Here is a 24,399-nt window from a genome sequence, read left to right as displayed (position 1 = left end):
ATATCTCCCTACATTATAGGGTGTTTTCTGTATAGTGCCTTTCTCTATTAAAAACAGAAGCCTATATGTTGCCTACATGCATTATAAAGCACAGTTGTCCTACTGTGTCTCCGCAGGATGCCTTTACTTCTTAGAAAATGCAGTCTGCATCCTGTTGCTGTTTGTTAGAAAGTGGCCTTTCTCAGGCTGTTCGAATGTGCAGTCTCGAGACAACGCAGTCTGCATGCTGTGGCTCTGTTAGAACTTGCAGCCTGTCTCACACTTCCATATGTTCGAATGTGCAGTCTCGAGACAATGCAGTCTGCATGCTGTGCCTCTGTATTAGAAAGTAAAGTCTGTCTCATACTTCCCCCTTTTAGAGCGCGCAGTCTAGAGTTAATGCAGTCTGCATGCTGCGGCTCTTTGTTAGAAAGTGCAGCTTTTCTCTTACTTCCCCCTTTTAGAGAGTGCAGTCTAGAGTCAATGGCATCTGCACGCTGTGGCTCTTTGTTAGAAAGTGTAGTCTGTCTCATGCTTCCGTAGTTATAACGTGCAGTCTAGAGACAACGCAGTCTGCATGCCGTGGCTCTTTGTTAGAAAGTGTAGTCTGTCTCATGCTTCCGTAGTTATAACGTGCTTCCCTACGTTAGAATGTGCAGTCTAGAGCCAAAGCAGTGTGCATGCCGTGGCTGTTTGTTAGAAAGTGAAGTCTTTCTCATGCTTCCCTAAGTCAGAAGGTGCAGTCTAGAGACAACGCAGTCTGCATGCCGTGGCCCTTTGTTAGAAAGTGAAGTCTGTCTCATGCTTCCCTAAGTCAGAAGGTGCAGTCTAGAGCCAACGCAGTCTGCATGCCGTGGCCCTTTGTTAGAAAGTGAAGTCTGTCTCATGCTTCCCTAAGTCGGAAGGTGCAGTCTAGAGACACCGCAGTCTGCATGCCGTGGCCCTTTGTTAGAAAGTGCAGTCTGTCTCGTGCTTACACACGTTAGAACGTGCAGTCTAGAGACAATGCAATATGCATGCCGTGGCTCTTTGTTAGAAAGTGCAGTCTGTCTCATGCTTCTGTAGTTATAACGTGCAGTCTAGAGACATCACAGGCTGCATGCCATGGCCCTTTGTTAGAGAGTGCAGTCTGTCTCGTGTTCCCCGTCGTTAGAACGTGCCGTCTAGAGACAACGCAGTGTGCATGCCGTGGCTCTTTGTTAGAAAGTGCAGTATGTCTCGTGCTTCTGTAGTTATAACGTGCAGTCTAGAGACAACGCAGTCTGCATGCCGTGGCCCTTTGTTAGAAAGTGTAGTCTGTCTCATGCTTCTGTAGTTATAACGTGCTTCCCTACGTTAGAATGTGCAGTCTAGAGCCAACGCAGTGTGCATGCCGTGGCTGTTTGTTAGAAAGTGCAGTCTGTCTCATACTTCCCCCTTTTAGAGAGTGCAGTCTAGAGTCAATGGCATCTGCACGCTGGGGCTCTTTGTTAGAAAGTGTAGTCTGTCTCATGCTTCCGTAGTTATAACGTGCTTCCCTACGTTAGAATGTGCAGTCTAGAGCCAAAGCAGTGTGCATGCCGTGGCTGTTTGTTAGAAAGTGAAGTCTTTCTCATGCTTCCCTAAGTCAGAAGGTGCAGTCTAGAGACAACGCAGTCTGCCTGCCGTGGCCCTTTGTTAGAAAGTGTAGTATGTCTCATGCTTCCCTAAGTCAGAAGGTGCAGTCTAGAGCCAACGCAGTGTGCATGCCGTGGCCCTTTGTTAGAAAGTGCAGTCTGTCTCATGCTTCCGTAGTTATAACGTGCTTCCCTATGTTAGAATGTGCAGTCTAGAGCCAACGCAGTGTGCATGCCGTGGCTGTTTGTTAGAAAGTGTAGTCTGTCTCATACTTCCCCCTTTTAGAGAGTGCAGTCTAGAGTCAATGGCATCTGCACGTTGTGGCTCTTTGTTAGAAAGTATAGTCTGTCTCATGCTTCCGTAGTTATAACGTGCTTCCCTACGTTAGAATGTGCAGTCTAGAGCCAAAGCAGTGTGCATGCCGTGGCTGTTTGTTAGAAAGTGAAGTCTTTCTCATGCTTCCCTAAGTCAGAAGGTGCAGTCTAGAGACAACGCAGTCTGCATGCCGTGGCCCTTTGTTAGAAAGTGAAGTCTGTCTCATGCTTCCCTAAGTCAGAAGGTGCAGTCTAGAGCCAACGCAGTCTGCATGCCGTGGCCCTTTGTTAGAAAGTGAAGTCTGTCTCATGCTTCCCTAAGTCGGAAGGTGCAGTCTAGAGACACCGCAGTCTGCATGCCGTGGCCCTTTGTTAGAAAGTGCAGTCTGTCTCGTGCTTACACACGTTAGAACGTGCAGTCTAGAGACAATGCAATATGCATGCCGTGGCTCTTTGTTAGAAAGTGCAGTCTGTCTCATGCTTCTGTAGTTATAACGTGCAGTCTAGAGACATCACAGGCTGCATGCCATGGCCCTTTGTTAGAGAGTGCAGTCTGTCTCGTGTTCCCCGTCGTTAGAACGTGCCGTCTAGAGACAACGCAGTGTGCATGCCGTGGCTCTTTGTTTGAAAGTGCAGTATGTCTCGTGCTTCTGTAGTTATAACGTGCAGTCTAGAGACAACGCAGTCTGCATGCCGTGGCCCTTTGTTAGAAAGTGTAGTCTGTCTCATGCTTCCGTAGTTATAACGTGCTTCCCTACGTTAGAATGTGCAGTCTAGAGCCAACGCAGTGTGCATGCCGTGGCTGTTTGTTAGAAAGTGCAGTCTGTCTCATACTTCCCCCTTTTAGAGAGTGCAGTCTAGAGTCAATGGCATCTGCACGCTGGGGCTCTTTGTTAGAAAGTGTAGTCTGTCTCATGCTTCCATAGTTATAACGTGCTTCCCTACGTTAGAATGTGCAGTCTAGAGCCAAAGCAGTGTGCATGCCGTGGCTGTTTGTTAGAAAGTGAAGTCTTTCTCATGCTTCCCTAAGTCAGAAGGTGCAGTCTAGAGACAACGCAGTCTGCCTGCCGTGGCCCTTTGTTAGAAAGTGTAGTATGTCTCATGCTTCCCTAAGTCAGAAGGTGCAGTCTAGAGCCAACGCAGTGTGCATGCCGTGGCCCTTTGTTAGAAAGTGCAGTCAGTCTCATGCTTCCGTAGTTATAACGTGCTTCCGTACGTTAGAATGTGCAGTCTAGAGCCAACGCAGTGTGCATGCCGTGGCTGTTTGTTAGAAAGTGTAGTCTGTCTCATACTTCCCCCTTTTAGAGAGTGCAGTCTAGGGTCAATGGCATCTGCATGTTGTGGCTCTTTGTTAGAAAGTATAGTCTGTCTCATGCTTCCGTAGTTATAACGTGCTTCCCTACGTTAGAATGTGCAGTCTAGAGCCAAAGCAGTGTGCATGCCGTGGCTGTTTGTTAGAAAGTGAAGTCTTTCTCATGCTTCCCTAAGTCAGAAGGTGCAGTCTAGAGAAAGACGCAGTCTGCATGCCGTGGCCCTTTGTTAGAAAGTGTAGTCTGTCTCATGCTTCCGTAGTTATAACGTGCTTCCCTACGTTAGAATGTGCAGTCTAGAGCCAAAGCAGTGTGCATGCCGTGGCTGTTTGTTAGAAAGTGAAGTCTTTCTCATGCTTCCCTAAGTCAGAAGGTGCAGTCTAGAGACAACGCAGTCTGCATGCCGTGGCCCTTTGTTAGAAAGTGTAGTCTGTCTCATGCTTCCCTAAGTCAGAAGGTGCAGTCTAGAGCCAACGCAGTGTGCATGCCGTGGCCCTTTGTTAGAAAGTGCAGTCTGTCTCATGCTTCCCTAAGTCAGAAGGTGCAGTCTAGAGACAACGCAGTCTGCATGCCGTGGCCCTTTGTTAGGAAGTGTAGTCTGTCTCATGCTTCCCTAAGTCAGAAGGTGCAGTCTAGAGCCAACGCAGTGTGCATGCCGTGGCCCTGTGTTAGAAAGTGCAGTCTGTCTCATGCTTCCGTAGTTATAACGTGCTTCCCTACGTTAGAATGTGCAGTCTAGAGCCAACGCAGTGTGCATGCCGTGGCTGTTTGTTAGAAAGTGTAGTCTGTCTCATACTTCCCCCTTTTAGAGAGTGCAGTCTAGAGTCAATGGCATCTGCACGCTGTGGCTCTTTGTTAGAAAGTGTAGTCTGTCTCATGCTTCCGTAGTTATAACGTGCTTCCCTACGTTAGAATGTGCAGTCTAGAGCCAAAGCAGTGTGCATGCCGTGGCTGTTTGTTAGAAAGTGAAGTCTTTCTCATGCTTCCCTAAGTCAGAAGGTGCAGTCTAGAGACGACGCAGTCTGCATGCCGTGGCCCTTTGTTAGAAAGTGTAGTCTGTCTCATGCTTCCGTAGTTATAACGTGCTTCCCTACGTTAGAATGTGCAGTCTAGAGCCAAAGCAGTGTGCATGCCGTGGCTGTTTGTTAGAAAGTGAAGTCTTTCTCATGCTTCCCTAAGTCAGAAGGTGCAGTCTAGAGACAACGCAGTCTGCCTGCCGTGGCCCTTTGTTAGAAAGTGTAGTCTGTCTCATGCTTCCCTAAGTCAGAAGGTGCAGTCTAGAGCCAACGCAGTGTGCATGCCGTGGCCCTTTGTTAGAAAGTGCAGTCTGTCTCATGCTTCCGTAGTTATAACGTGCTTCCCTACGTTAGAATGTGCAGTCTAGAGCCAACGCAGTGTGCATGCCGTGGCTGTTTGTTAGAAAGTGTAGTCTGTCTCATACTTCCCCCTTTTAGAGAGTGCAGTCTAGAGTCAATGGCATCTGCACGCTGTGGCTCTTTGTTAGAAAGTGTAGTCTGTCTCATGCTTCCGTGGTTATAACGTGCTTTCCTACGTTAGAATGTGCAGTCTAGAGCCAAAGCAGTGTGCATGCCGTGGCTGTTTGTTAGAAAGTGAAGTCTTTCTCATGCTTCCCTAAGTCAGAAGGTGCAGTCTAGAGACGACGCAGTCTGCCTTTGTTAGAAAGTGCAGTCTGTCTCGTGCTTCTGTAGTTATAACGTGCAGTCTACAGACAGCACAGTCTGCATGCCGTGGCTCTTTGTTAGAACGTGCAGTCTGTCCCATGCTTCACCAGGTCAGAAGGTGCAGTCTAGAGACAATACAGTCTGCTCGGTGTCTGCATGCATGAGAAAGTGTCCCCTTTGAAAACCCAAACGGATACAGGAAAAGCCATAATCATGTCTTGAAACCATAGTCCTGGCACATGATTTGAACTATTGGACATCTCCAGAACATTCAGATGTGTAATATAACCATGCAGAGCAGTCAGGCACGATGCAGTGTTAATTATCCGTGAAATATTTCACATTTTTTAGTAATAGAAACAATAAATGTATACTCTAGAACAGGGCGATTTAATGTGGAGTAATTATATTTAAGGAGTATTTGTATTCACACAGAGGTAAAGGAAGTTTGAATCTATTTTTCAGAACTGTAGTTTTAAAAAAAAACTAAAAAGATAGAAGGCTTAAAAGCCTCTTTGGGGCCCATCGGGAGGGGGGGGGGGCAAAGACCAACCGGCACAAATAAGGTGTGACAAAGGCCGCTTTATTGGAAGCAGGTGCACCCTAACAATACCAAAAACAATTGGCCTATGCCGTACAAAATTGGGCCTAACTAAATATGCACTACTTAACAACTCCACCCCCACACCTAAAATGGTCCCCCCCCCAAAAAAAACAACATACACATAAATGCAAACTGCACAATCCCTGGCTAACTGTTAAATACTTGTCATATGTACACTCCACCCCCCCTCAGTCCAGGAACACCTTAGTCCTCATATCCTGACCCCTCCCCCCCTAGACTAGGAAAACACCAGCACCTGTTCCAGCGACACAAATCCAAACCTACCACCTGCCCTTGTCCACACCTGCTCCCAAGAAAAACACCCAGCAGAGACCCTTCCCCCCGGTACTTGGCCCCCGCTACCACCCCCCCCAAGGTCCTGCGTTATAGGGAGGGTGGGAGGGCAAAATCGCCCCTGCCTAACCACCGGCTGCCGTGTCACTGTCCCTAAAATGGTGGACAGCGACCTGACATGGCTGGCTAAATACCCCCACAAGCCCAAGACTAGCACAATAAAAGCCCAATGACAGCCCAACCACCCCAACCAGCCTAAAATAGCCTCGCCCCAGTCTCCTGCCTGTCAACCCCCCCTTCCCGGGGCCCCAAAACAACCCGGGGGGGGGCAAGCCTCCCTCCGGCCGGCCGCCCCCCCGCAAAGCCCCATTGGGGCCCATCGGGAGAGGGGGGGCACAGACCAACCGGAGACACAAATAAGGTGTGACAAAGGCCGCTATATTGGAAGCAGGTGCACCCTAACAATACCAAAAACGCTTGGCCTATGCCGTACAAGACTAGGCCTACTTAAATATGCACTACCTAACAACCCCCACCCCCACCCCTAAAATGGTTCCCCCCGAAGAACAACATACACATAAATGCAAACTGCACAATGCCTGGCTAACTGTTAAATACTTGTCATATGTACACCCCCCCCCTCAGTCCAGGAACACCTCAGTCCTCATATACTGACCCCTCCCCCCCAGACTAGGAAAAAGCGCCACCCGAAAGCCCACTACGGCTTTCGACCCCCCCTCTTAGGACACCTGCACCCTCTGATACCTACGCACCCCCATAGCCCAGTCCACTGCCTCCGTCAGCTGCACAATATATAACTCCATCCCATACCGGGACAAATGGACACCGTCCTCCCTAAAGAAAGACACTGCGCCATATCTCAACTCCGGGTGCTCCATCCTACCCAAACCCTCCTTCTCACAAACCCCCGCATCTCCCTGCTAATCTTCCACCTTGTCCTGTCAATGGCCGCCGACCCCTCTGCTCTCCTCCAGCTATGCCTAGGGACAAACTCTTACCAAAGTACATAGCACCCCGCCCACTGCTACCGTATCTCCAGCAAGTCCTGGTCCATCTGCTTCACCAGCGCTAGTCCCTGACACTGCATCAAATCCGTTCCCCCCAAATGCATGACCAGCACAGCAGGGCAAACTCCCCCCCCCACGCACAAACATTGTTCAATGCCGGCACTAACTCGTGCCAGCGCATGCCCCCCGTTCCCCGCCAATGACAACGAAACAACTGGTCAATTAGCTCCAAATTGAGGTTCCTGTGCTTGTCCCCTGCAGCCCTCTCCGCTTTTTTAAGAAAGGAATGGCCCACAATGTAAATGCTCATCTCCGTTGCAGTTGGCCCCGCCACCGCACCTGCAAAGACACACATGTAAGCAGCCGGCAAAACATTTCCGTCCTCACTCCATGCCTACCCCCGCATCCTGACATAAGTCCCGTAGCAGTCTGATTGCCAGCGCCCCAACCGTTTAATTTCCTCTATCCCCCAACCCCGCCGTGCCGCCCCCGTTGCCGCCCCAATGCGAAAAGAATGGGTCCCGAACTCTTTCGGGTCCTCACCCATACATCGTAGGGTGTGCCGCAGGACCCACAACCTTGAGCCGCCATCACCCTACCGGTCCCCCTCTGTCCAAAAACGTTCACATCCCCCTGTGCCTTCCCCCCAGCTGGTCGCCTCCCCCAGTCTGCTGGGCACACCGCCGCCGACCTCTGTGGCCCCGGCACCACCCAAGTTGCATAACCCCACCACAGCGTCCCCATGCACGCCACCGCCGACAGTTTGGCCACAATCGTCACCCTCGACAATCCTCTGTCCATCAAACCGAGCCTGAACTGCAACACCCGTTCCTCCCGCCGCCACCTGTCCCCTTCCTTACAGCTCTGAAGCGCATACATTCCTGCCAAGCCTGCTCGTACGCCTTCCATGTGGATGCTGCCCCGAAGCCTTCACCAGGTGAATGAACCGCGGTCTCCCACCGACCTACGCTCCGCTGGCACCGGCGTCTTGACCTTGTCCGCCTCCATGGCTAGCCCATGGAACCTCTGCCACTGTGAACGTGACCAAGCATCCGCAATGTCATTGTACAACCCCGGCACTTGGCGGGCCTGAAACAGAATGTCATGTTCCAAGCACGCCAACACGAAAACGCGCATCAACTTCAACACCTGCGGAACCCTAGCCGACTGCCTGTGCACCACCTGTACCACCGCCATATTGTCCACCCGGAACAAAACCCGCTTGTGCGTCAAGTCCTGCGCCCACACCGTAACGGCCACCACCAACGGGAACAATCCGAGAAAGGCAATACTCCTCCCCCTGCCTGCCAGTGAGCCGGCCACTGCTCTGCGTACCATCGCCCTGACCAGTAAAGGCCGAATCCGCCGACTCCCGCCGCATCCGATGACATTGTGACGTCCCATTCCCAGTCCTCCGGCGGCACCATCGGCACCCCATTGAAGCGCCCCAGGAAAGCCAACCACATGCGCAAGTCTTCCTTCGATCCCGCTGACAGGCGTACATGATGATGCAGCAGTGACAAACCTGACAGCGCCAGCCCCAATCGACGGCGAACGTCCGCCCCGCTCGCACCACATGGCATGCGAAATTTAAGTGGCCCAGTAGCACCTGCACCTCCCCACCGTCACCTTCTGCTTGGCCAGCATGCTCCCAAGAGTGCCACCACCACCGTCCGCTTATCGCCCGGTAGGCGTGCTTCCATGGCCGCTGAGTCGAGCTCTATACCGAGAAAGTACTGCACCGTGCTGGGCCATGAGTCTTCTCTGGCACCAAGGAGACCCCCAGGTAGCCCATAAGGTCCGTAAAACTGTCCAGCTGCCTCTGGCAGTCCGTCAAACCGGGCTGACCCACCAGGAAGAAGTCATCCAGGTAATGCGTCACTTCCTCTGAGCCTGTGCGCCAGGAAAAAGCCCACTGCAAGACGGAACTGAACCTCTCGAACGATGCACAGGAAACCAAGCACCCCATGGGAAGCGCTTTGACCACAAAGATGAGACCGTCGAACTGGATTCCCAGCAACTGTTGATCCGCCGGTTCTACCGGCAGCAACCGAAACGCTGAATTGATGTCGCATTTCGCCATAAGGGCACCCTGTCCCGCCGCCGTCACCAACCTCCGCGCCTCCTCAACCGACGAGTACGACACCGACGCTAGGCCTGCCGATATATAGTCATTCACTGACGTGACCTCCGGCCCCGACAGGTGCTGAATCAACCGAAATTGTACCGGCTCCTTTTTGGGGACAACCCCGATCGGGGAAATGATCAAGTCGGGCAGGAGCGGCTCATGAAAGGGGGCCACCATCCTTCCCTCTTTTACCTAATTGAACAGCTTCTCCCGGACGATCCCTTTGTGTGCGTTCACGGACTTCAGGTTAGCGGCCCACCGCACGATCAGCGGACCCTCGTACCCCAACCGTAAACCCTCCCTGAAGCCCCGGCGCAACACCGCCGCATCATCCGCCCGCGGATAGGCCGCCAACAGAGGCTCGATCCGATCCAGCCTAACCGGTGTATGAGCCTTTGCCCATGTTATCGCCCCCCCTGCCGCCTCCCCTCCCCCCTGCGGAAACCGTCACTGGCTGCTACCCCTGTGCGGGCCCGACCCCGAACCCCCAGCAGCGCACCACTGGGTGTCTCCTTTCGTGCCGGACCCACGGGTGGGTCGGGCCAAAAAGGGGGTCGGCGCAAGCAGTAACCCGCTGGCCGTGTAGGTTGTGCATCCAAAGTTCGCCCCACTCATCGCCTGCTGGTACAGATCCGCATCCAGCTCCCCCCACTTAGCCTCCAGGTCTGACGCCATGCGGGCCCGGAACTCCTCGTCGTAGTGTGACCACGCATACCTGCCATAGGTTACTTGGGCCCGCCGCACCACATCCATATATTTGAATAAGGCGACCGACCGATCCGGATACTTCCCACAGTATACGCTAGCGAATATCAGGTAGGCTGCCGACCAGTTCTCGATGGTCACAGGCACCTTGGGTCTCCTGGCCAGCTCTTGCTCTGCCTCCTTCGACCCCTCCCTGGCCATCAACTCCCTGTGGAGCAATTTCAAGATCCCCACGTATTCCCCCTTCCACATTTTTTCCTTGGTTGCTAAGGACATATGCTCCCCTAGTAGCTTCGCCACCCCCATATACGGGAGCCTCCGGACCGGTACATCGCAACTCTCCTATGTCCCCACGGCGCTCACCTTAACCCCCCCAGGCGTCGCCGCATCCGCCGCCGCTGCACCAACCCCCTCTGTCCCGGTGCTCGCCAACGCTGTATCCACCACCCCCCTTACTTGTCTGTACCCACCCCGGCATCTGTCCCATACCTGCCGTTCACCAGCCTCACCAAGTCCTCCCCCCGTGCATCCGTACCCACCTACACCTGGCCTCCATGAGGTGTGCCCAAGCCACTCCCCACTCTACCACCATCCTTACCTGGCGTCAAGGCTGGCGTCCGCACGGGATCCCGCCGCCTAACCAGTTCTGCTGGGGGGGCCGTCACTCTCGGCGCTGCCTGCCGGGGGCGTACCTGTAAGACACTTTCAACAGCATTACTCCTCTCCCCCATCCCCTCCCGCATATCCCCCTCCTCCTCTGACTCCAAGAACTTACTTTCCCAACCGTCCCCCCACTGCCTCGCCTGTCCCCCCACAGTAGTCATCCTGCTAATCCCCGCCTTCTCCCTACATGTCCTCATCAAAATACCCAATCCACACCCGCTCTCCGTCCGCACTCATCCTGAAAGTCCGCTTGGTCTGTTGCAGCAACACTCCATCCCCAGCCCCCGGCGGCCGTCTCGACCCTTCGGGGTGGGGCTGGCTGGGACCTATTCCCCCGCCATCTTACACTCTCCCGTGAGGGGTCCCATGTTGGAGCGCGACCGCCCGTACAAGGCTGAGCCGGCCCATCCTCTCGGTGTGTCGGAGCCGCATGCTGCTCACCCGAGCGCCCAGCCAACTGCTCTGGACAAGAAAAAAGGGGGGAAGCCCAGCATGCCGGGGAAATCTTGCCACCTGTATAGCCCACCCCCTCGGCACGCCCCTCCCCCACACCGCGGAATGCCCCCCACCTCGCTGGCAGCCCCCCAAAATCCCCCGTCCCCCCCAATCCTCCCCCCTCCCACCACACTCCCCCACCCTCCTCCCGCGCTCACCACCCCTCTCCCACTGACCCCACACCCCCTCGCATCCCTCCAAGCTACCTGATGCCCCACCCTCCCTGAAACCCTCGTCTCCGACCCCCTCCAGCCCCCCGCTCCACATGCCCCTCCGCCGCCTCCCCGTCCCCACCCCCTGTCCATCCGCACCCCCGGCGGTGACTGCGGTCTGCTGGGCCCCACCCCGCCCTCCTCCCCACCCGTCGACTACCCCCAGTCCAACTCACTCTCCCCCCTCCATGTCCGACTCCTCAATCAGTAGCGGTGACCCCCACCCACCAGTCCCCCACTGCCCTCCCCCCTCTTCCCACTCCGATCTCCCCAGGGCCCCCCCATCTCCCCGTCCCACCCCTCCCTTGATCCACGAGACGCGTCCACCCCGCCTTCCAGCCCCCCCCGGCCCCCTCTCCTCTCCATGCGGTAGCCCTGCCGGCCCCCCAGGCACCCGCCCCCCTGCCGCCCCTGCCAACTCGATAGTATGCGCTCCAACAGCCCCCCTCCCACATCCACCACAACCCCACTACCTCTAGTTCCACTAGACGCCCCCATCTGGCCCCCTGCCCCCCCACGAACAACAGCGCCTTCTTGCCTGCACCCTTGCGCCGATTACCCTTAGCCGTTCCCCCCCCGCCACCACTGTTGCCCCCCGCCGCTGCCCGTCGCCTCGCACTCTCCCGCCCCGCCTCCCCGCACCCGCCTCACGCTGCGGGCGTGACCTAGGCGGCTCATAGCACGCAAGGACTGCCACTGTGGCGCCGGCGCCGCAGGGGCCTTACCCGAACGTCGTCCTTCACAATATCCAGGCGGCCGGTTTAATCGATGAGGCGCAACGCCTCTCGCATGCGAGGATCTCCCATAGCGTTGCCTGCTGCCATGTTTCGCCACTCTTCCACCTGGAGGCCTCGAATAAACACCGCGATCCGCCCTGCACCACCGCCGCCCGCACTGCGCACCACTCCCACTCAATGTTCCAACTAAGCTCCTGCCACCTCCCAAAGCTCACCACTACTGTTAAACCGTCGCAATCAAAATCGCCCCTGCCTAACCATCGGCTGCCGTGTCACTGTCCCTAAAATGGTGGACAGTGACCTACATGGCCGGCTAAATACCCCCGCAAGCCCAAGGAGCCCAAGACTAGCCCATTAAAAGCCCAATGACAGCCCAACCAGCCCAAAACAGCCTCGCCCGAGTCTCCTACCTGTCAACCCCCCCTTCCCGGGGCCCCAAAACACCCCGGGGGGGGCAAACCGCCCTCCGGTCGGCCGCCCCCCGCAAAGCCCCAATGAGCATTGAAGAGACATGGCAGGACAGACATAACAGTGTTGCTCTAACAAATTGGCTGGAAATTGGCATTGCTTAACAGGTTCTACATATAGGTTAAGAGCTGTGACAACTCACTTGTCATTTAAATGCCAAGCAATGGGCGAGAATATAGATTTTTTTACATTAATTTTACCAAGACGTGTTGTTTGTTGCTAGATGTACTGCAAAGTTTAAATGTGGCCAATATTCGTCAAGTGCATTCTGTAATTTGCAATCTTATTTGTGTCTAACTTTGAAGGCGATTGCGGTGGCACAGCTTCCATATTTCCCATCGAATGAGCCGCTCTGTGGCATCGCTGCAGATCAGCAGCCAATCCGCCGGCCAGCTGAACCTGCTGCAGAAGTTCTCGCTGCTTCGCCTGACCGCCATTATGGAGAAGTACTCGATGTCAAACAAACATGGCTGGACCTGGTAAGCAGCAAGTGACCAGAAACGCCAATGTGATATGAATGTCGATACTGAGGGGTGGGTGTGTCTTGCTCCCTATGGGGCGTACTTGCAAGCCCCTTGCGCTGCATCACTTTTTGTGACACACCAGCAACGCATTTTGCAGCCCCATATTTACTAGGGCACGTAAAGCTTTTCCTGTCCTTGTAAATACAGCCCCATTACATCCAGCACTTTGCGTTCGAGGGGCGTTCCATGGGTGTTGCTCTAGGTGTTCCCACGCAACACCCATGGAACCTGACACCTTGCCAGATTTCCAAGAAATCATAAACCTGGCAATGCGTTGAAATGCTACGCCTCCCCAGGGGAGGCGTAGGGAGGCTCAATGAGGAGGAATGTTTTCATTTCTCCTCGTTTTTGCCTCTTTTCATGCGTGCTGCATTCTGCAACACACATAAAGAGAAAATCACCTCCCCTGATTATTTTTGTGCAGGAAGGTGTCCCTTTCTGCACAAAAACTATTTCTCTGCAACGCAGGCACCCTTGCACCATAGTGCAAGGGTGCCTGCGTCCGCGCATGATAGCCAAATTAGCACCAGAGCGATACATACGTAATATTGTTGTAGATATGACGCATCCCTGTGCTTTGTAAGTGACTCAGTGCAGCGCAGTATCAAGGCTTGCGCCACTGCGCTGTCTCACTTTGTTGTAAATAAGGCCCTACATTCATTGGAACGCATGGCCATGCATTTTTGTGTAGCTTTCTTCCAAACGTTCCTGGAGAGTTAAACAATATAGTGTCAAAGAAATGCGTCACAAACCACAATGCAAAATCTGTCTGAAGGTCGGTGTCAACCTTTCTTTTATTAACCCATTGGACCGCTATATAGTAAATGGCGCAATCAGTTGCATGCACATAAAACAGTATATATTGGGCTTCGCCTCAGAACTCCCTATGGTGTCTTTTGCCTTAACCATGTTTAGTGTTGTGACTTCCATCAATGCCTGCCAGTTAGTTGATGTTCACAGATACACATAAACCACTGTTACAGTAAATCAGGTTTGTCAAATGTAGTCCAGGAGGGCAAGATCTATCCCAGATTTCCAGGATATCCAATACAAAAAAAATGCAGACACCTAGATCCTGTGGTTATATGAGGGCAACTGTTTTGTTCTCATTTTTACTTATTTTTGTTATTAAATGTTTCCTGGTTTGAGCTCATTGTTACCACTAGGTAATGGCTTGTGTCAAGAGCGAGCACCAAACATGAGTTTGCAGTATTTGCATGTTGCGCTAAATCAATGCTTATGATAAACCTGGTCCAAATACCATTTGTGTCCATTTTGACAGTATCACATAACCTGCTAACTCACATGGGGACACCCTGTCACATGATAATAGATAAAGTGTGGTGGAAAACCCTGCAGAGTGGGAGTTCCCAGTTCATGTGTGGAGGGTGTGCGCAGTTGACTCCATCAGGGATTTTGTAGTTTGCACCCTCCCCAGGACATCACCAGCCCCCTCAGAACCTTTTGTTATTTGTTTTTGAGGGAAGGTGGAAGTATCTGCTCAGGTAGTGCTGCGCTTTAAGTCCCACCCCTTTCCTTGGCCCTGACCGCTCCATGGTTGGCCAGGTGGGGATGTGCACAAGCCCAGTCTCAGGACAAACCCTGCCCCAAAAGCCCTAACACCTCCTTCCATCATAAAACTATATTCAGAGTTGGCGAGTGTTGTTTCACCACGGTCTAAAGGTGGCTCTGCGTGATATTGCTCTTGCTGGAAGTGAGCACTAGCTTTTGAAAAGAACAATTATTATAGAAAAGCCTAGGAGACCTGTCATTACACCCCTACATTGTTAAATAAAATTAAGCCATTGTTGACAATAAACGGTAATGTTAATATAGGCTTAGAACCCGCCATAGCGGGCTCTACCAGACATTAAAGGCCCGCTTCAGTGTTAATGGTCCGAGAAGAGGTCAGAATGTACTAATTTGTAAAACATAGGCCGCAAAAGCCCGAGGGGGTTCAAATCCTCTCCGGCCCTGTGAGGCCTTTCTTAAACATTGGCATGTTGATGCTCCAGGCTTCTACCGCCCATTAGAAGCCCGGAGCACTCCATTGTTTTCAGTGGAGCTCCCAACATTTCAATGTTCTAATAAATGTTAATTTATGAATAGACCCTACATATTCCATAATATATAATGATCAAGTACATAGATCCACTTAGAAATGTGTTTTTAAGCCTGCATTTTGTAATGAAACGTCTAAACTTCATTAACAAAACTTACTTTTCTGCTCTCCTCAAAAAAAATCCCTTGTGCAGCAAGTGTCCTGTTAAGAATCCCATACCTGCGGTGAGTGACTGACCATTTTTTATGCATTCCAGGTCTGTTCCTAAGTTCATGAAGAGGATGAAAGTTCCCGATTACAAGGACAAGAATGTATTTGGGGTTCCATTAATAGTTCATGTCCAGCGGACTGGGCAACCTCTTCCTCAAAGCATTCAGCAAGCTTTACGCTTCTTGCGCAACAACTGCCTGGATCAGGTAAGCACTCATAGTGCGCTCTTCAACCTTAGGTTGTATAAATTGACGTTTAATGATATGCATGATTATCAAGCAGGCACAACATATTTCCCAAAGTCTTGTTTGATGTAGGGAACTCTGGATCAACTTGACATTGCATTCTGTTCATGCAGAACTAAATTGTCAAAGTACTAATTGCTTAATGTGTAACATAATAAAAAATTAGGTACAATAGCAAGCTGCTACCTAAAGATACTTCCCAGATATTAGCTTGGATATTCCCTATCATCGCAGACTAAAAGTGCAATTGTGTCGAAAAATAATGTAAATTGGACTTCTGAACTCTCTAGATGCATCTTCATTGTATTTACCAAAACTAGTGACCACCAGGTCCTTGGTGACGTAAATCACAGAAAAGTCAGAGCCAGGCTTTCAGGGTCTATCAATGCGTTTTCAACAGCTGTCCTTTTGGGAACCATCATATGCCCTCTGCTGGTGCGGATGTGAATAACATCCGCAGTACTGACAGCTTAATGTTTCCATGCTGTGCTGTGCGGAGCCCTCATCCCACGCAGTAACTTGTAGTTAGTTATTGATGCATATATATCCAGCCCCATTCCATTAAAAAAGCCATACTACGAAGGGCAGTATTTACGATGTTGCCCAAAGAGAATAAACAGCTGTAATAGCGGAATTACAGCTCCATAGTGCCAGATTTAGAATTACACGTGTAATTCTGTGGGCAGGAGTGGTAATTCTGCATGTGGTAGCGTGCCAGGAACAAAATATTCCTGTTTTAAGTTTCTCAGAAGGACCACAAAGCCACACACATTTCCCAGTATCAGCATATGAATGTGCTTGTACCTTCATCCAGCACCACACATCCTTCCAGTGAGTGTGCACGGAAAACTGACAAAACGTGAAGTCACAACCGCTTCTGCTGTGCGTGGTTTCAGGTGTTACAAGCACACACAGATTCACTTTCACTAATGTTATTATTGATAACCCCACGCGGACAGTGCTATTCGCTGCGGGGATATACAAGGTACAGCGGGGGCCGTTTTGTCATCTGCTGACCTGCCTGTGCTGACACATTTGTTTGCACTCGCAGTGCCGTGCACTCTAGATGCAAGGCCCATACCGCACGACCCTCTTGGGATATTACTCTTGCAATTTGTACACAACTCTTTTGTAGTCTGTTATATACACCCGCGCTAGAGAGAAAATAGAGTTTTGCGCTGTTTTTGTGGGGGGGTTTTGTCCTTGCTATGTTTTTCTTCCGTGAGAACGTCAGAAAAGTTCCCATCAATCTTGTATCCCGAGTGTAAAAGAAGAGACTGTATAGGAACTGAACGATGTAGCTGTTGCTGCTCAGGAATTCACCTCTGGGGGATTTTAGTTATGAGAACAACTGCAAAGGGCAGTCAGTGCAGCTGTAGGAGCAGAGTTGTAGGACTCGTTTCCAGAACTACCGAACAGAACTCTTCAACCCCGAAGGCCCTCCCCTCCCCTTTGGCCTACATCCACGGAGACTAGGACAGTTTTAATTGAGAACTAAAAGGTTCATAGCAGTAATAAACTCAAATGAGTCCCAAGCTTGCTCTTAACAATGGTTGTTTTGTGTATATCTCGTTGAAAAAGCTAACTATATAAAAAAGAGGAGTGTTGCCAACCCGCACAAGATGGTATTTAACAGCGGGGGAGTGTATTTGAGCACTTTTTCAATTTAATCTCGAAGAATGTGAACGCAGATGGATTTTTTTCATTGATGAATGTGTTTATTTCACAACATTAACACAATGGGGAATAGAAAACAAAAGTGGGAAAAAATGTTCATCTTTGTACCATGCAGTAGCCTGCTTTCTGCACTTAAAATATAGTAAAATTGGTTTATTGTGTTATTTAGTTACCAAGTTGTCCCTAGACACTTCCAATGTTCCCAAAATCCGTCTCGCCCACAGCAAATTCTCATGAACCTATAAAGTGTGCTCTATGCTGTTTTATCACATGGCCACTGTCATGACTCTTGCAGGTGGGTCTCTTCCGAAAATCTGGAGTCAAATCCCGGATACAGGCGTTGAGGCAGATGAACGAAAGCTCCCCAGATAATGTCAACTACGAAGACCAGTCTGCCTACGACGTGGCGGATATGGTGAAGCAGTTTTTTAGGGACCTTCCAGAACCTCTTCTCACCAGTAAACTTGGAGAGACATTCCTTCACATCTACCAGTGTAAGTGAAACATCATCGGGGGAAAAGGGTAACAGCAGGTCCACTGCGGGTGGGAGCTGGTCCACTGCATAAGAAATCTGCTCCTAAATGTGTCATTTCTGTAGGGTGCCTGATCACATGAAGCCGTGGATGTCATTTAGAGGTGGCTAGGTGTAGGGGCTACTACTCCTTGATTGCCTTTTGCTCCCTCTGGCACTGCTTTTGCTACCATAGTCTCCGGGGTGTGCCGGGTCTATCCAGTGATTGATCGTTCACTGTTATTTATTTGTCCCCAGATGTTCCCAAAGAGCAGCGTCTTCAGGCCGTGCAGGCGGCCATCATGCTGATGTCAGACGAAAACCGAGAGGTCCTGCAGACCCTGTTGTGCTTCTTGGGTGACGTCACCTCAGTGGAAGAGAACCAGATGACTCCCATGAACATTGCTGTGTGTCTGGCACCATCTCTGTTCCACCTCAGTCTCTTAAAGAAAGACAACTCTCCAAGGTAGACACTTTCACAGCTCCACTCCAGTTCTCTATGAAGACTTTTCTGTAAATGTGTAAAGGATGAAGCTTCACTAATTCATTTGTGTTCCTTTATTATTGGCTTCCATATGTAGCTTCTCACTCTAGTATTTTATGTTCTTAATCAGTTTCCTTTCTAAAGTCTCTTTATCTTGCTCATTACATTTTGCAACTAACTGTATCTGTTTGACATGCTGTGCCCTAAATCAATACTTTGCCAGTTCAGATGGTGGAAAAAATGAACATCTAAGGTCCTTATTTTGCAGGGCACAACACCTGGGTGCGGTAATACCACCTGGGGAAATGCCGATACTGCTAGATTTTTGGCCAGCGCAGTATGACCACCTCATTCTGCGTTTCGCAGGTCAGAATGAGGAGTATAAAGTAATACTGCACTTATTCTTTCATTCTAACCTGCAGAGCATGGAATATTTCAAGTTATGCCTGACAACGAATATGATAGATTATATCTGGCAACATTTGTGCGGGGAAAAACACATAGTCATTGCAAGCTTTTTCCACACATTTCAATTAAGGGAGAAACACCCATTTTAACCCACCCTGGAATGATTGAAGCTCTTCGAGTGCCTAAGTAGTTGACCACGGTAGTGGGAGTTTGCTTGTGGTATGGCACTGAATTTCACCCTTTACATAATCATAAGGCGCAGCATCATCAGAACGCCCCACCTACTGCCTGTGCTGGCAGAGAGCTTGTTCGGTTGTGGCATGCTGTGAAATGTGTCCCAGTGCCCATTCTGAGGCACTGGGAGTTAAGGGAAGCCTTTTAAAAACAATTCGTATCATTTTCTTTAGAGAAAACGATACTAGAATAAGAACAGTATGACGGATTTCCATAACAACCATGTAACGTTATATTCAAATTATCCTTTTCCCCTTCCTACCATGTGCTACCTGCATGCAGCCTCTTCAATGTGTCTCATGTTATCACTAGTGCCCTCATTTACACGGCACTCCAGGGGTGCAAACTCCACACCTGTAATTCCAAGACACGTGCAGTAGCACCCCGCCCGTACTGTACTATTACGAATGAAACCCCTTGGAATGGGGAGTAAATGTGCAGAAGCAGGCTTACGTGTAGTAATTCCCATTTCTGTAGACTTTTAGGGCACATTATGGATGTTTCAGTTCATCCATATGTTTTTTTAGGTCTTGTACCAAGAGCACAGTTAGCCCAATGACAATATTACACACAGTAAACTAATTGTCTTCTCAATATCATCAGCAAGTAAATAATTTGGACAATTTCAAGTCTGTGCATGTGCTGTACTTCCAGTCCTGACCTTTGGCCTCCCTTTTAATACAGAATGATACAGAAAAAGTACGCGACCGGGAGACCGGATCAGAAGGACCTGAACGAGAACTTGGCCGCGACGCAGGGCCTCGCGCACATGATCACGGAATGCGGCAAACTCTTCGAGGTGAGTGACTCAGGGGCCGATGCGGCGGCTACTGCCCTCTGCAAACAAAACACAGGCGAAGGAGGACTCGTGTTAACGAGAGCCAGTGTCCGTGTTTATTCTGCTGTCTGTGGTCTGCGTCACTTCCCCTGTATATCCACCCGCACTTACCGTCCACTCTCCTTCTCATTTCCTGTATTTTTTGCACTCTTTCCTCATGGTTTCTCCCCTGCCTGACTCAACTCACGCATGACCGCAGACGCCCACTGATTCCTGAAGAGCAGTGAAAAAACTGTTGTTTTGTTACATTGACGTATCCATGAAATTGATGCAGCGAGTAAGAAGCACTCCCCACTGCTATAAAATGACACTGCCTCCTGACCCACTTCATTGAGCAATTACCCACTGAGTCGGCGCACAGGCCATTTGCCTGAAACCTCGAACGAGGCAGATATGTGTAAAGTCGATTCTGCAATTACAAGCACTATGCACTCTGTTTGGGTCTCTCCCACGCCATTTGACTAGTCTTGTTCGAAAGAAGTGAAGCATGTGGGAGGCATGGACCTCATTTAGGGGTCTCCGCTGCCTCTTGTGACCCCAGGCACTGTCTTTGCGACCCCTAGTGTCAGCTGTGGCAAAAGTCAGTGACAGGAACAGAGGCAGCTCGTCCTTATGGACGTCGGTGGGGGCTTCACTCACCTCGTTTTTTGTAATTTTTTTATTATACTAATAGTGAATAATATTACATTTCCATGGGTTACCTCCCTCTTGCCTTCTCCCGCACATCACACACTCATGTTTTTGAGGATTTTCTCAATAGTAGTTACAACTCTTAAAAAGTTTAAATGACTGGTTTCATATTCTGGTAGTGGAATGCAGTTGCCGGAATATTTGCTTGAAAGCCCGCATGCCTTAAAAGTGGCAAAGGCATGGGCCTCCATGTTGAATGATGGTTGCAACATACCCACCTCCACAGACTTTTTCTCCCAATATCTTCCATGTCATCAGGAAAATGTAGGGGACCCTGGCAAACCAAAACTGCACAATATTGGCTTGCATTGTGTGTAAACCTGAAAGGAGTCACAGAGCACGCACCTGCCTATGTTCCACATAACATGTTTTCCCCTTCTTTTAAATTAGCCTCAATTTCTTTCAAACAGGTACCACATGAGATCATAACCCAGTCTCGCAATTCGTACGTGGAGGCGGAAGTCCACCCTCTGACGCTGGAGGAGCTCGGGAAGCAGCTGGAGGAGGAAGGGGGGACTTACCACACATACCTGGAGGGTCTCATCCAAGGTCTGCTGAAGGAAGCCAAGGAGAAATTCAAGGGCTGGGTCTCATGTCCTAGCATTAACAACGCTGAGCTCACCTTCAAAAAGGTAACTACAGAGAAGTCACACAAAACGATGGGACTCCAGCGGCGGCTGGCACAAGTAAACGTGGTGAGGCGGGGTGGTGTGGTGTGGTGTGGTGTGGAAAAAGGTGACGGAATAGGTTTAGTTAAATAAAAATAATACACCTATTCTGTCGTCCTTCTGCTTCCCCCTGCCGTTCCCTGCCCCACCCCACCGCGCTTACCTGTGCCAGCTGCAGCTGTTGGACTTCGCCTGCAGGGGTACGTGATTGGGCCCTAACATTTCACCATTGTTGGCCATCTCACAAAAGTTCAAAGGCTTTTAGCTAAGCAGGGGTATGCTGTAGGGTAGGCAGACCCTGCACAGGCTCAGAGGCCTTTGTAACACCCATGGGCAGCCACTGCCTAAAAGACTCCCCTAGGGAGGACAACACACTGCAACTGTGCAGGAAATTTATTTAATTACAATGAATTCTTATTGCTCAAAATTGGCTTTATCCAGTGTTCTGAATACCAATGCCCTTGTTTGTTGTAGGTTGGCGATGAGAATCCATTGAGGCTCTGGAAGGCCTCGGTCGAGGTGGAGGCACCTCCACAGGTGGTGCTGAACCGAATACTTCGAGAACGCCACCTTTGGGATGAGGACTTTCTGCAGTGGAAGGTGGTGGAGACCCTCGATAAGCAGACAGAGATTTATCAGTATGTTTTGAACAGCATGGCACCCCATCCGGCCAGGGACTTCAATGTGCTAAGGTAGGTCACAGATTTAGAAGAGAGAAAATCTTCCACTCAACTCAAGGAACTTAAAGGACATCTTACATGTTGTCTCCTCCATTTTGTAACATTTAAGAGATATTGTGTATATGCATATTATGTTATTTGTCTTCCTACCTTGCGTTACGGCAATACTGTACATTAGAACCTGGTTCAGTTAGACATATTATGAAAAGACTAATTTAGCTGGCAAAGACAAATCTCGGTATGTGCCCACCAGGTTTAGCAGTGACATTGATCTTTGAGCGTAGTAATAAAACCCTTCTCGCTGGAGTAGTTCACAGACTTGCAGTGTGAGTTGGCAGAATTCAGCTTCTGCCTAAGATATGTTCAGGTGGAAAGTAGGAAGACATCAAATCTTTCCATTAATGTTTGTGGTCCATCTTCATGAATGACATCCTTATCAAGTTTTGTGGGCGAGGTTGTGTCGTTCCTGTTTTGTTACCTCCATGCCATGCAGTGGCAACTGATAAATGCCCCCACCCCTAACTAGACCTTAGAGTTCCCTTGGTTGTGGAAAAAACAGGTCATTGTATATTTTGAGTATTTACCGTAACATTAACTGTGCGATCCTTTAAATTTAAAGTTAGAAGGGTTGTATTATTTTCCCTCAATGTTAGTTCAATTATCCTTTGCACAATTAACAGCGGTGAGAAACAGGTTCCTAATTCAGGGCTTGATTTAAAGATTGGTGGATGGCTATTCGATCGCAAATGTGGCAGATATCATGTCCATCCTATTACAAGTTCATTATAATTTAATGCACTTGTAATACAGCGGGCTGGATATCTGTCTCGTTGTGATGGAGTATCTGTCTGATAAACTCGGAGTACCTGTCTGATAAACTCTAAATCAGGCCCTTAATGTATGACCCATACATATGTGTTGAAACATGAATAATTAATGGTAAAAAGATAAATTAAAATGTGATTTACCTTGGTGTTCACTTATCTGTCCTGATTTGCATGTGGACATTGGATAAAGACACTGCTGTGTACATCACTCCGAATGTGTGGATTTGACACAGCATCTCTGTGCCTGCATGAGGCTGTGTTAATATTCCTGCAGGCAGGTTTACTTAATCAGATTTTATTTCTATGCATATATATGTACCCTTGCACTCAGATTCTGATAGTTACTGTAGAGAGTATTTATTTCAGAAAGAATCCCTGACTTCTACTGAGGGCATAAATGTGTGCCTTGACCAGTCAGACCTCTACGGTCATTATACCAGTGTTTTTATACCAGAGTACAAACATAACACATGTTTTGCAAGGAGGTAAAGGTTTGTCCTCAGATTAGCTTTCATGTTTAGGGCAGCAAATAAACCTTTTGTGGCATGTTTGACCCCTTTCTTGCTCCTACACATCTTTATGAAACTAAAACTTTTCCCATATAGTTTAATAATCTACACAAAATATAAAGCAATTCAGCAATAGTACAAAAGTCATGCCCAAGAAGCCCATTTGAAAGTAAAAATAACATATTTTCTATTTCTCTTTCAAAAGGACATGGAGGACAGACTTGCCCAAAGGAATGTGCACCATGGTAGCCATCTCAGTGGATCACGACGAGGCCCCGCTGATGGGAGGAGTGCGAGCCGCTGTGCTCGATTCACAGTATCTAATCGAGCCCTGTGGGTCTGGGAAATCACGGTTGACGCACATCTCAAGGATAGACCTCAAGTGAGTACCTAACGTTTGTGATACGGACCTGCTATTGCTCACACCCCTTGACTTATGTCAGGATTGAGCACTGTAACATGACTGTCTGTAGGGGCATTATATATGTGTTACTCCTGTGAGTGCACAACCTTTTCTGTACTGGGAGCTACTTATGTTAAATGAAACGCATTGAGAGCTACTAATATTAGTGTTGACTAATTTCATGAAAAAAAATGTATATCTAACAATTCACCAAGCAAAAACTTTCTAATTTAATAAGCTGTGCTGCACACAGAGGTAGCTGGAGAGCTACAGTAGCTCACGAGCTACTGGGTGAGGACCCCTGCTTGAAGTCTGGACCCTAAGTTTCATGCTCCTCCTCTTCAAAATGACTGTTACGATTCTGCTAAAAATCCGTAGTGCCATGCCCTCCAAGCCCATAGTACCATAGTTTAAATTTACAAAATACCTGATACCATGTGTCATATATGTGTTGTCAGAACAGAACCTTGGTTCCAAGTTGTGCTAAAATGTTATAGTTTGAACAATGGCCAGTTTATGCTGAGGCTGGTGAGGAGTCACGCTTCGGTGGGCTGAATTAAAGAGCTTCAAAAGTCTTCAAGTGTGTGGCCTAACTTCATTTACCACACCATGTCCCTTCCATATATTTTTTTGAGCCTCTTCCATAGTGCTCCTTCCCAAACTGCATCACATGCACAGATTTTCTACCTACTTTTCCTAATTTACTGCTCATGTGGAAGTAGTGTGCCCCCTGAAGTAGAATATTGTTACCTGCCATGACATTGGCACACTGGCAGAGAACTCGATTGCCCTCCCGCCATCTCCTCATATTCAGTCATTGAAGGAAGGCAGGAGTAGGTTCTGTGTCACAGGAAGCATTGTGACGTTGGAATTTGCCTGTAAGAAGTTATGGCGGCAAGATCTGACATTAGTGGTGGATATTGCTATCTAAACCTCACCTCTATAGTATAACTGCCATAAATGATCATACTTATTGTGAAGACAGAATTTTAAAAAACTCAAATCTTTGGCTGTGGAAAGTATGAGAAAGACTACCTGGAAATGCCCTGAGAAATCACGGCCGTCCGTCTTCCCTTGATTTAGTCTTATATAAAACATATTACAATTCTCACAATGCAATCCTTACATATTTGCCACCCGTAGGCCAGCCCACAGAACACTATGCAGAGAAATACATATTTTCGTCCTTCATTAAAATTTCGTTGGCAGGTCCT

The 24,399-nt window shown here is 49.4% G+C and overlaps 1 protein-coding gene across 4 annotated transcripts in view; it reads left to right on the top strand.

Annotated features, from left to right (window-relative positions):
* The window catches only part of STARD13 (StAR related lipid transfer domain containing 13), a 987,444-nt gene that overhangs the window by 959,099 nt on the left and 3,946 nt on the right, over positions 1-24,399 (top strand). For all 4 annotated transcript variants that reach the window (XM_078657165.1, XM_078657167.1, XM_078657166.1 and 1 more), the window contains 8 exons: positions 12,521-12,694; positions 15,058-15,217; positions 17,229-17,427; positions 17,703-17,910; positions 19,255-19,369; positions 20,509-20,730; positions 21,241-21,458; positions 22,988-23,164. In XM_078657165.1, the coding sequence (XP_078513291.1) occupies positions 12,521-12,694; positions 15,058-15,217; positions 17,229-17,427; positions 17,703-17,910; positions 19,255-19,369; positions 20,509-20,730; positions 21,241-21,458; positions 22,988-23,164 (1,473 nt within the window). The remainder of the gene's footprint in view (positions 1-12,520; positions 12,695-15,057; positions 15,218-17,228; positions 17,428-17,702; positions 17,911-19,254; positions 19,370-20,508; positions 20,731-21,240; positions 21,459-22,987; positions 23,165-24,399) is intronic.

This window comes from Lissotriton helveticus, chromosome 8, assembly GCF_964261635.1.
Source record: "Lissotriton helveticus chromosome 8, aLisHel1.1, whole genome shotgun sequence".
Classification (NCBI taxonomy): Eukaryota; Metazoa; Chordata; class Amphibia; order Caudata; family Salamandridae; genus Lissotriton; species Lissotriton helveticus.
Note: the sequence above shows the minus strand (reverse complement) of the source record. Positions and strands in the feature narration are given on the sequence as shown.